This window comes from Salvelinus alpinus, chromosome 15 (assembly GCF_045679555.1).
Source record: "Salvelinus alpinus chromosome 15, SLU_Salpinus.1, whole genome shotgun sequence".
Classification (NCBI taxonomy): domain Eukaryota; kingdom Metazoa; phylum Chordata; class Actinopteri; order Salmoniformes; family Salmonidae; genus Salvelinus; species Salvelinus alpinus.
The window spans coordinates 13,554,153-13,566,205 of NC_092100.1; the positions used below are offsets into that span (position 1 = coordinate 13,554,153).

At 42.7% G+C, this 12,053-nt stretch overlaps 1 protein-coding gene and 1 pseudogene across 1 annotated transcript; one reads left to right on the forward strand and one right to left on the reverse strand.

Annotated features, from left to right (window-relative positions):
* Nucleotides 1-22: 22 nt before the first annotated feature.
* On the reverse strand, nucleotides 23-5,484 carry lrriq3 (leucine rich repeats and IQ motif containing 3). The gene is made up of 6 exons (XM_071344413.1): nucleotides 5,113-5,484; nucleotides 4,403-4,726; nucleotides 4,161-4,291; nucleotides 3,456-3,655; nucleotides 1,883-2,612; nucleotides 23-325 (listed from the first exon to the last, which is right to left on the reverse strand). The coding sequence occupies exons 1-6, from the start codon at nucleotides 5,389-5,391 to the stop codon at nucleotides 154-156; spliced, it is 1,836 nt and encodes a 611-aa protein (XP_071200514.1). The 5' UTR covers nucleotides 5,392-5,484; the 3' UTR covers nucleotides 23-153.
* A 735-nt stretch (nucleotides 5,485-6,219) lies between these two features.
* LOC139539519 (fucose-1-phosphate guanylyltransferase-like) lies at nucleotides 6,220-11,535 on the forward strand (annotated as a pseudogene).
* The last annotated feature ends 518 nt before the right edge of the window (nucleotides 11,536-12,053 follow it).

Below are 12,053 nucleotides of genomic sequence, written 5' to 3' on the forward strand. Positions count from 1 at the left end.
TCTTGTTCATCTTCCTGGAATCCTCACATTCCTTACTCCTTGTGGTTTCATAAACAGAATTAAAGATAAACAAATAGCCCCCCAAAATACAGTTCATAGCATTTAACTCTTGAGAAGCATGGTGGAGGGATACAGGGGGACCAGAGGTGGTGATCAGGCAGTCTGGTTGACCGGTACAGGATGCAGGACCTCCATCTTGGCATGGCTGGCCTTCACACTGGCCACTCTCTCCTGGGCTCGGAGGAGTTGGTTGGTGTGCTTCGTGGCCAGATAAGTGTCTCTGTTCACTCTGGATGTAATGGCCTCCTCCTTTAGAGACTGTTGCCTGTAATACGTAACAGATAACACGAGAATGGTCCCACTTTAAAATAACTTCCAAGGCTTTATGAAGCCTTCAAAAACCATTTATAACACTCATAGATAACACTCACTCAACATTCATAGATTCCTCTCAAATTATCAATAATCATGCCATGCTAAATACAGTGCCTTCGGAAAGTATTCAGACCCCTTGACTTTTTCCACATTTTGTTACTTTACAGCCCTATTCTAAAATGTATTAAATATTTTTTTCCCCTCATCAATCTACACACAATACCCCATAATGACAAAGCGAAAACAGGATTTTAGGCAAAAAAATAAAAAAAGATACCTTGTTTACATGAGGTCGCAGGAATTATCCGTAGAGCTCTGAGTGGCCTCCATCATTCTTAAATGGAAGAAGTTTGGAACCACCAAGACTCTTCCTAGAGCTGGCCACCCAGCCATACTGAGCAATCAGGGGAGGAGGGCCTTGGTCAGGGAGGTGACCAAGAACCCAATGGTCACTCTGACAGAGTTCTAGAGTTCCTTTGTGGAGATGGGAGAACCTTCCAGAAGGACAACCATCTCTGCAGCACTCCACCAATCAGGCCTTTATGGTAGAGTGGCCAAATAGAAGCCACTCCACAGTAAAAGGCACACGACAACCTGGTCTGATGAAACCAAGATTGAACTCTTTGGCCAGAATGCCAAGCGTCACGTCTGGAGGAAACCTGGCACCATCCCTATGGTGAAACATGGAGGTGGCAGCATCATGCTGTGGGGAGGTTTTTCAGTGGCAGGGACTGAGACTAGTCAGGATAGAGGCAAAGATGAACAGAGCAAAGTACATAGAGAGCCTTGATGAAAACCTGCTCCAGAGTGCTCAGGACCTCAGACTGGGGCGAAGGCTCATCTTCCAACGACCCTAAGCACACAGCCAAGACAACGCAGTAGTGGCTTCGGGACAAGTCTCAATGTCCTTGAGTGGCCCGGACTTGAACCCGATCGAACATCTCTGGAGAGACCTGAAAATAGCTGTGCAGGAACGCTCCCCATTCAACCTGACAGAGCTTGAGAGGATCTGCAGAGAAAAATGGGAGAAACTCCCCAAATACAGGTGTGCCAAGCTTGTAGCGTCATACCCAAGAAGACTCAAGGCTGTAATCACTGCCAAAGGTGCTTCAACAAAGTACTGAGTAAAGGGTCTGAATACTCATGTAAATGTGATATTTCAGTTTTATTTTTTTCATAAATTAGCAAAAAATTCTAAACCTGTTTTTGCTTGGTCATTATGGGGTAGTGTGTGTAGATGAATGAGGGTAAAAATGATTTAATCAATTTTGGAATAAGGCAGTAACGTAACAAAATGTGGAAAAAGTCAAGGGGTCTGAATACTTTCCGAATGCACTGTAGGTGGTCGAAAAAAGGGTCTGTTATAACATTTCTTATATATTATTATTATACATTTCACATGAAGCAGCTACAGTATTTAGGCTTTATAAATGGTTTTAAAATCATACTGAATGACAATGATAAGATGATGAGTTTAGAGGTGATCCTCTTGCTGACCCTACAGTACCTGTCCTCTATGCATCCCATTATGCGTTCCCTCTGAATCCTGGACTGCTGCCTGCTGCTGGCAACCATGACACTCCTCTCCTGCTGGGTGTGACTCTGCCTCTGCCGCACAGCATGCCTGTTGACCGTCTTGGACAGGAAGGCATGCTGCCTGCTGAAGGCGACAACCATGGCCCGTTCCGATGCACGCCTCCTCTTCTCCTCCAGGAACACAGCGTGTCTCTGCCTGACCTCCTGCACCTCCCTGTCCCGGCTAGCTCTCAGCAGGGCCAGGGCCCCCTCCACCTCCTTCTGCTCCTTCTCTCTCACCTGGAGCACTACCTCCCTGCGGGCCTCCAGGAGGCCGTGGCGCTGGCCCTGGGCGCCCTCCCTCCGAGCCTGTGAATGGGCCACCTGCTGGGCCCTCCTCTGCAGGGCCTCGGCCTGCTCCCTCATCCGGTAGGCCCGCTGGATCACCTGGAAGGGGGCTAGGCTGATGGAGCCAAGGCAGCGACCCATCAGACGCTTCTCGGCGTTGATTAGGGGTGGTCGAGGGTGGGGCAGCTTGGGTGGCTCGGGACGCTGTGTGTGGAACAGGCGGATGGCGCTGCGGATGTCCCGTCCCCCCTGCTGCCGGGAGATGAGCATGTTGCTGACAGGCTCGACCTGGTGGACCAGAGCCTTGAAGCCGATGAGGCGGAAACACATTTTCCCAAGCTTCTCTTCATAGAACTCCTCTGCAGCAGTGAAGTCTGATCAGAGACAGACAAGATCATCACAAATATACTCCAATAACACTATTGTGATGATTAGAATGGTCATACTGGAGTCTAATGTTACTCTTACATCTGCACACCAAATGACACCCTATCCCCTATATAAGTCCTTGGTCAAAAGTAGTGCACTATATAGGGAATAGTGTGCCATTTGAGATGCAACCCTACCTCTTTCCGCCTCACTGTACTTGGCTCTGTTGGACCTCATGGTCTTACTGTTCTGAGGGGTGTTATGCGGAGGACTGATGTCTTTCTGTTTCTTGGCCTCTAAAGACGCCTGGCTTGTCACCACCTCTTGTAAAATCTGTCAAACGGGAAAAAACACTTCTTTAGTTCACATGTAATTACATATATTGCATGGGAAAATGCATGGGAAAACGAAAACAGCTGTCACAGAAACATGTCAACTTTTTACCTCTGGGCTACCAGCCTGCACCAATTTCTTCAGATTGACATACAATCTCTTGATTTTCGCATCTTTCTCCTCGTGCCTCTGCAAAACATTCTCAGATCATGACAAATGTTGTTTACTAAAACAGAAACTCTACAAATATTATCAGATGTTTGCCTGGTTGTTTATTTTTAAATGGTTTCACAATGACAGTATTCATAGCACTTATACATGACCCATTTCATCCATGTCTGCAAATTAAAGTGGAATAATGGAGGCCATAAAAGCTGGATTGAGTGGGTGTTTCATTCTAGGAGTATCAAGTGTCTTATAGTAGGAGTAATGATCTACAATCAGGTCCCCCCTGTCCATGTAATCTTATTTATTATGATCTATAAGCAAAACGGATCCTAGATCAGCATTCCCACTCAGAGCCGGTTGACACTGAGCTACATTGCAGGGTGTAATGAAATTATTGGGGGTCCAAACCTGCAGGTGCTGTTTAGCTGTGCACTCTTTGACCCATGTCTCCCCCTGGGTCTGTTGACTGTCTGTCTCCACAGAGGCAATGGGGGACAGATGGACTCTGATGCTGAACCTCTCCCGGCTCGGCACAGCAGGGACAAGTCTGACAGAATAAAAACAGATAACATTTCAGTGAAACACGATGACACAGAATACACAAGGAAAGAGAGGTGATTGTCTGCGGTCAATGAGCTATAGCAAAATGATCTCCTATACGAGGCTTTGGTTTCCTATATAAATCAATTGTTTAAAGGGATCATCAGAAGTTGAAACAATAACAGTGTTCTCCGCACCACTGTTTTGGTAAAAAGCTGAGGGATGGGACTGGAGAAATGTAATTACTCTCAAAGGACTGACCATCAATGATCTAAAAATTATAGTTTTAACCATGTTTTGAGGCTATACAGTGTTTGTTTACAAACATTGGATTAAAACAAGCTAATATTTGGGGTTCTGATTTGGTGCGACAGTTATATTCTTCAAGAATCAATGTGTACATATCATTAATTTATAAGTCAAAATATTGATGTAGCAACTGCTGATTGCCCCTTTTATGGAATACTTGTGTCAATTTTCATTGAACAGTATGGCAACAGTAAATGCTTTACCCAAGACTTTTTCTGGTCAGATGTCCCCTGATCCACCGTTGGATGATCAACGTTGGAGAATAAACGGACTGGATCCTATTGACCTCTGATATAATCTTATGGATTGCTCTCATTTCACTCTGATAAGGCCCCTGGATGAGATATTTTAAATGTTTATGGGAAAATTATGGAGCATACACCATGGATATAACATGGGAAACACATTTCAAATGACATCAAGGAGCACAAGAAGGCCTACAAACCATCTTAGCTGCTGGATAGAGGTTCAAGTAAAAATTATGACAGAGGGTTTTGAAATGCAGAGGGAGGATCCAGTTTTCAATGATCTCCTCGTCAGAGACCACAAAGTTATCCAGAGCCTTCAGTGACCAGATGCTGTTGATGATGCAGTGTCTGTAGTTTCCCTTTAGGCTGAGCGGTGTGTCGTAGAGGGTCAATGCTGTGAGGTTAGGACAGCCTGACAACCCCTCAATGTTCTTTCTAGTCCCCATGTTGTTGTCATGGAGATGGAGCAGCTGGAGTCGTCTCAGGCTGTCCCAGAACACTACGCCGGGGAGTTGGGTTATCTGAAAGACAGATGGAATACATCTATCTAGCTCTGGTCCAGGGCTTTACTGCCCATTCCTCTATTAATGAGTAGCAGTAACACCCCAGACCAGAGCTAGAATACATCATGCTCACATTTCATATTCTGAATGCAAGGTATCTGCAAAATTCCAAAAAAGAGAGCAAGATACAGTATTAACCATGATGTTTAGTATGATACAGAATATACATGGTTTAAAACAATCAGATACAGACAGTATCAATCAGGTATAGCAAAGGAACCTTGATATACCACTCAAATCAAGTGAATTGAGTCATATCTAGGTCTCCCTCAGAAAGAGGTCTTCTGATATCAATGGGATTTCCTGGTTATATAAAGGTTAGGCCTTAATTAAATAAAAAGTACCTGATTTCCTTTAAGATCCAACTTCACTATATGCACACATGCGATGAGAGCATCTATCGTGGATATAAAATTGTCCGCCAAGATGCATACTCTTAGAGACCTGCAGCTTCCCACATTATCCAAGTTTTTCAGCAGTAAGCAGCTCAGATTGACCATAACAACCTGTTGAGGGTCAGTCTCTTTCTCCACCAGGTCCAAACCTGGTCCCTGTCCATGGCTTAATATAAGGGACTCCGAGCAGGTCACCAGGTATTTCCTTTGGGCATCAAGTGAATCCATTTCTTTAGTGGTCTTCACATTTTCCCTCTGATTTGAAGAGGCATATTACACATGCTAGTGGTCATAATACAATAGTAGCCTAGCCACATTTGTTTAAAAAAACTGAACAAAGTTAATAAAACCAAAAGTTAGCACGTAGAACATAGGACAATCATGAGTTGATTGTAAAATATTTTGCTATTTCATATAAGATTTTTGCTCACTCTTGCTCACTGTTGCAGTGCTGCCGTCTCTGTGAACGGCAAGGTTTTCATGTTGTCATGGATACAGTTAATATGTACATTTGCGCTGTGCGGAAGCGTCAGACAGCAAGCATGGTGTGTTGACCGTGCGTTTCTCGCTTTGCTGTCATCCGAATAAAATAGGTGTTATCATAAACTTTTGGCCAATGTCGATATCGACAACTAACTGTATATATGACGGGGTTATTGGCTATTTAAACGTCTGAAAGAAACGAACGGATGACTAAATGTTGAAAATAAATGTTTATCTGAATGTAGGCTATGAATTGGATTGCGTTTATCATTGAACATTTAGCACACACATTTCTACAATCATCACAAGTCCTACACTAGCATAGTTGGCATCATGCCTACAAAACCACAGGTGAAGAGAAGAACCACCAATCATAAAACCACTTGTTGTAGCCACAGCCTTCTGTTTCACTTAATCTATTCCATAATTTGTTACTTTGTAATTAGTCTTGCACTGCCAGACAGACCGGCTTCGTTTGGCCGCCATGCTAGTTTTGCAGAGATACATTGTAGCCATGACCATAGCGCATATTAAATACCATGTGACTAAACTCGGAAATGAGACAGGCAACAACACTACAGCAGTTTAGTCAGAGCATTTCAATCCATATCCACAATAAGTGTTTAGGCTTTTTTTGTTAAAAGGTGAATGTTATGTAACTCATTCTACGCATTATTAGACCACTTTACTTTGAGCCAGAAAAATGAACGAACAAATAAGTAAAAAGTTGCAAATCGGAACAAGTGAGAAACTTCAAAGATTTGATACTTTACGTGGTAAGTGTAGTCTTATAGAATTAGGAATTCATAGGATCTCTATGTGTAGCTTGTTGTAACTATTCATACTTGAAGGCTTCAATGCAAAAGCTTAATTTACCTGGCCTAAGCTTTTGCTGCTAAATTTGATTGATTGGCTGCATAGGCTAGTCATACTCTTAAGGAGCCTATCGTTACTCCTTATGTTATTTTCAGAGGTGAATCGATTCTCAATTTCAATACGGTTGTTGAAACATAAAGCCCTTTACTTTCATATCACATCAAAACATACACTTTCTGTACACAGGAAGACACTATAGGAAGACACTAGAATGGCTGGAATGGAATTAATGGAACGGAGTCAAACATGTTGTTTCCATATGTTTGATACCAATACCATGAATGACATTCCAGCATTACAATGAGCCCGTCCTCCTATAGCTCCTCCCATCAGCCTCGACTGCTGTAAACTGTTTTAATCGGCATTATCACCATTGCAGCCAACAGTATTTTTCAGTGACAACATGTTTCTGGCGGCCTTCTTCTTTTACACACAGATGTTCGGAGAATGCCAGAGAGCTAGCACAGGTGGTCCCTCTCTCTTTCGTCTGTCATCCGTAAACTCGTGCTATAGCATGGAGATATGTCTGTGTGGGAACACTAATGTGTATCAATTTAATTATCCTTATTGTTTAAACTTTTTTTATATATTTTTTTTATCGCTGACATGAAAGAAAAGGTCCTTATGCTTCCAAAACCGTACCGCAAGTGATGTGTTAATCTTAATGTTCAGACCAAGTGTCAGGGCTCTTAAAACTTTGTATGGGTACATGGGACGGTAGCGTGTCACCTGGCCAACATCCAGTGAAATTGCAGAGTGCGAAATTCAAAAAAGATAAATTCAAATATTAAACATTCTTGAAAATATATGTGTTATACATCAAAATAAAGCTTCACTTCTTGTTAATCCAGCCACCGTGTCAGATTTCAAAAAGGCTTTACGGCGAAAGCAAACCATGCGATTATCTGAGAACAGCACCCCGCATACAAACACATGAAAATCATATTTCAACCAGGCAGGTGCAACACTGTCACGTCCTGACCATAGAGAGTCCTTATTTTCTATGGTGGAGTAGGTCAGGGCGTGACTGGGGGGTTAGTCTAGTTCATATTTTCTATGTGGCGTTCTAGTTTTGTTTTCTATGTTGGTGTTTGGTATGATAACCAATTAGAGGCAGCTGGCTATCGTTGTCTATAATTGGGGTTCATATTTAAGTAGCATTTTTCCACCTGTGTTTTGTGGGATATTGTTTATGTGTAGTTGCATGTTAGCACTCCATTGTCGTCACATTTAGTTTATTTCTTTTTTGTTTTGTGTGCTTCTCTATTAAATATGTGGAAACCATATCGCGCTGCACCTTGGTCCGATGATTATTCCAACGATCGTGACAGACACAAAAGTCAGAAATAGTGATATAAAAAATGCCTTACCTTTGATGATCTTCTTCTGTTGGCACTCCAAAAGGTCCCAGTTACATCACAAATGGTCCTTTTGTTTGATAATGTCCTTCTTTATATCCATAAAAACTCACTTTTAGCTGGCGCGCTTCAGTCAATAATCCACTCAGTTTCCCTCCATCAAAAGGCATACAAAATGAATCCCAAACATTACTAATAAACTTTTCCAAACAAGTCAAACAACGTTTATAATCAAACCTTAGGTACCCTAACATATAAATAAACGATACAATTTAAGACGGAGAATAGTATGTTCATTACCGGAGATAAATAAGAAAGAACGCGCTTGGAAACACTACAGCCAAAATTGGAGCCACCTAGAAAAACAATTTTTACAATTTCTGGGTCATTTTTCCAAAAAGCAGCCTGAAAATCTTTCTAAAGACTGTTGACATCTAGTGGAAGCCCTAGGAACTGCAATTTGGGAGGACTTGGGCTTATAATTATAGTACTAGCCATTGAAAATAGTGGTAAGCTGATTTTTTGGGGGGGGGGGGGGTTGTCCTCGTGGTTTCGCCTGCCATATCAGTTCTGTTATACTCACAGACATACTGTTAACAGTTTTAGAAACTGTAGAGTGTTTTCTAACTAAATCTACCAATCTATATGCATATCCTAGCTTCTGGGCCTGAATAACAGACAGTTTACTTTGGGCACACTTTTCATCCGGATGTCAAAATACTGCCCCCTACCCCAGAGATGTTAACAAAACTCCCCTGTACAGAAGACGCCTTCGTCCAATGACTCTTATGTGTAACGCAATGGAACTGATAATCAATACCAAGAGTTAGGCTAGTCACTAATCATATGCCATGTTGTGTTGGAGAGCATCAAAACTGTGATGTATCATGTATAATTGTGAATGACTGATCTACAAATAATAATGAGTTGTTATTTATGATGCAAGGTGATTTGTAGATCAATCATTCGGCAGTCGCCTGCACTGTCGGCTTCAATGTCGAACAAGTCCACATAAGCTAATATATGTGCGTCATATAATGTACACCCTAAGAACTCAAATCTGATTTTCTTTCTATATCTAATCTTTTTTTCTGACTGGCCACTCCGTTTTACATGTGACCCATATCAGTTCTGCGCATTCACTCTGGTAGGCCGGCAATGTATATAATAATTTGTTCTTAACTGACTTGCCTAGTTAAATAAAATGAAAAGAAGTAGCACACAGATGCAGTGCTCATTTCCTGTCACTGTTCAATTCAATTGTAGGGTGGTTGTCATGGTAACGGCAGGTCATGTGCAAAAAAAACGAAACAAAAAAACAACACTTCAGTGTAAAAAATAGCATCCAGACAGAGGTTACATATGTAGGATGGTGGTTTAAATCATAAGTCAAAAGATCAGATTCCTTGTGTTTTTTGTTGTTGCTGTTTACACAATAGGGATGAGATCAGATAGGTATCAGATATGCAAATCATTTGGAAACAAGTTCTGAATTGGGCTGCCTGTCTAAACACAGCCATGTTTGTTTTTCATTTAGGTAAGCAGGTGCAACCTGGAGAGTTTTGGGATCTAGTTGTGTTAACTGCTGTGGATGACGAGCAGAGAGAAGCATATGAGCTTCAGATCTCAGAGAAACTTGAGAGGAAAGAGATCCCACTTGGCATTCCTTATCACGTGTTCTCAGATCCACCTGGAGCCAAAATAGGTGAGGATAACCTACATTATTGTTCTGTTTCTGATTTCATGATTCCGATATTAAGTGTCTCAGAGTAAAATAGTGCTGCTCTAGGATCAGAATTTGAATCAGAATCACCTTCATTCATCAAGTACATTTACACATACCCAGAATTTGACTTTGTTAAGTGGCTCTGCCAGCAGTACAAACATATACAGACAGAATATATACAGAGGAATTTACACATAATCTACATTCAGTATACAAAATATAGGTACAATAAACATAAAACAATTACACATGATAGAAGAGTATAGGTGCATTTACACATTTTCCCGTTTGGATTTTTAGATCACATTGAATAAGATTACATGGACAAGGAGGACCTGATCCTAGATCAGCACTCCTACTCTGAGACACCTGATACATACAGCCCCTGATTTTGTTGAAGCATTTGGCTTTGACTGAATTGAACTTCTCTCTCAGGAAATGGAAGCACGACACGGCATTCTCTACAACGGCTGGAAGACATCTATGGAAAGGCGTTGGGTGGATACAGGGTCCTCCTAATTCATGCAGGTATAATCACTCATTCATCTACACTTTAGTCATGATTTACTGTGTGAATGTAACATTTTCAAACCGTTTAGTAGTTGGAAATTATGTAAAAGTGATATAAATGTAAGATAGGCCTATATTATTGAAAAATGGTATGCAAGAACTACTGTACGTCTACTGTAAGACACTTTGGATAAAAATGTCTGCTAAATGGCATGATTGTTATTGACTGTTTTCAAATTGCTCTGATTTTCCTAGGGGTATTCAGCCAGCGTTTGCCCAATGCCAGTGCCCTGGGGAAATCTTCACCCCCATGCCCCTGGGAGATCCTCTGTACCAGATGCTGGAGCTCTAACTGTCCGTGTTTGTCAATTTCCCCTCACACATGAAACCGGATGTGCTGGTGACCAGTGTGGATTGTATAGAGCTCTACAGCATAGCAGTATCAGATTTGACAGGTCTGGTTGACAGGTCTGGGTTCACTGCTCTAGCCAATCCCTCCCCCATCTCCATTGGAACCACACACCAGCAGGAGAAGTTTGGATTGGCCAACATGGAATACAGGACCTGCCTCCATTTCCTGCACAAACCTAGTGTCAAGAAGATGCATGACAACGGTGTTGTGTGTAAGATCGAGGATAGCTTTGTGTCTGTCGAATGATGCGGAGTATATCTACACAGACAGTACATATGTGGACTACCAGACTGCGATGTCTTTACTTAGTCTGTTCAGAGAGGTGCGTCCTTTGGGCTAAGAGATAGATGCCTATTGGGACTTCCTACAGGCCCTGGGTTCCCAAGCCATGGTGGCGTACACCAACAACATGGCCAACGTCACCAAGCATCAGAGCAGCCTGGTAGAGATGCTTCAGAAGATGTTCCACCGCCTCAAGGGAACCCCGCTCAACGTGGTGGCCCTCAACCACTCCAAGTTCTACCACATGGGCATCACCACCGTGTACCCCTTCTACCTCAGCGAGGCACCGTGCCTGAGGGGCGTGCTGGGCCTATACAAGGTGCTAGGTTGCAGCCAAAACTTCAGCTTTAAGGTCTGCTGTGAGATGCTCAGTGACTTGAAGCCCGGTTCTTCTTTATCTCCAGGCTCTGTGGTAGAGTACTGTAGGCTCGAGGACGCTGGCTACATGGGCGGGCGGACCATCCTATTGGGTAGAAGTGGGCCAGAAGGTGCCCGATGGAACCTTCATGCACTCCCTCTGCGTGAACCGCCAGGGCCAAACAGGTGTCGCCGCCTTCGGCATAGAGGACAACCTCAAAAAGCCTGTGGGGGCCCCTGCAAATATGGAGGGGTTGAACCTGTCAGATTGTTGGGCGTATTTAAAAATGTGTGAATGGGGAAATTATATGGTAATGACAATCTATTTTTTAACAATGACTGAAAATAATTGAAAAAAAGATTTCAAAGTTGTGTGTCTCTTTATTGTTCTAAGCTTGTATGAGGCCTCATAGCCATCAGTTCTGATTCTATTTCTATGTGCATTCCACTGGTGCTCTGCTCTATTTTTGAACACAAGTGTAAAGGACGGCTCTTGACATCCTATGCAGAGTTCTACAACTGCACCATCGAGAGCATCCTGACCGGTTGCATCACCGCCTGGTATGGCAACTGCTCGGCATCTCGGTGCTACAGAGGGTAGTGCATCACTGGGGCCAAGCTTCATGCCATCCAGGACCTATATACTAAGCGGTGTCAGAGAAAAGACCAAAAAATTGTCCAAGACTCCAGTCACCCAAGTAATAGACTGTTCTCTCTGCTACCGGACGGCAAGTGGTACCGGAGCACCAAGTCTAGGACCAAAAGACTCCTTAACAGCTTCTACCCCCAAGCCATAAGACTGCTGAACAATTAATCAAATGGCCACCCGGACTATTTACATTTGTTTTTACACTGCTGATACTCGCTGTTTATTATCTATGCATAG

Coding starts and splice junctions, on each gene's coding strand:
- lrriq3 (XM_071344413.1), bottom strand. CDS start 5,391: ATGGATTCACTTGATGCCCAAAGGAAATACCTGGTGACCTGCTCGGAG. Junction 4,727..5,112: donor TGGATCTTAAAGGAAATCAG/GTACTTTTTATT, acceptor TCTGTCTTTCAG/ATAACCCAACTCCCCGGCGT. Junction 4,292..4,402: donor TCTATCCAGCAGCTAAGATG/GTTTGTAGGCCT, acceptor TATCTCATCCAG/GGGCCTTATCAGAGTGAAAT.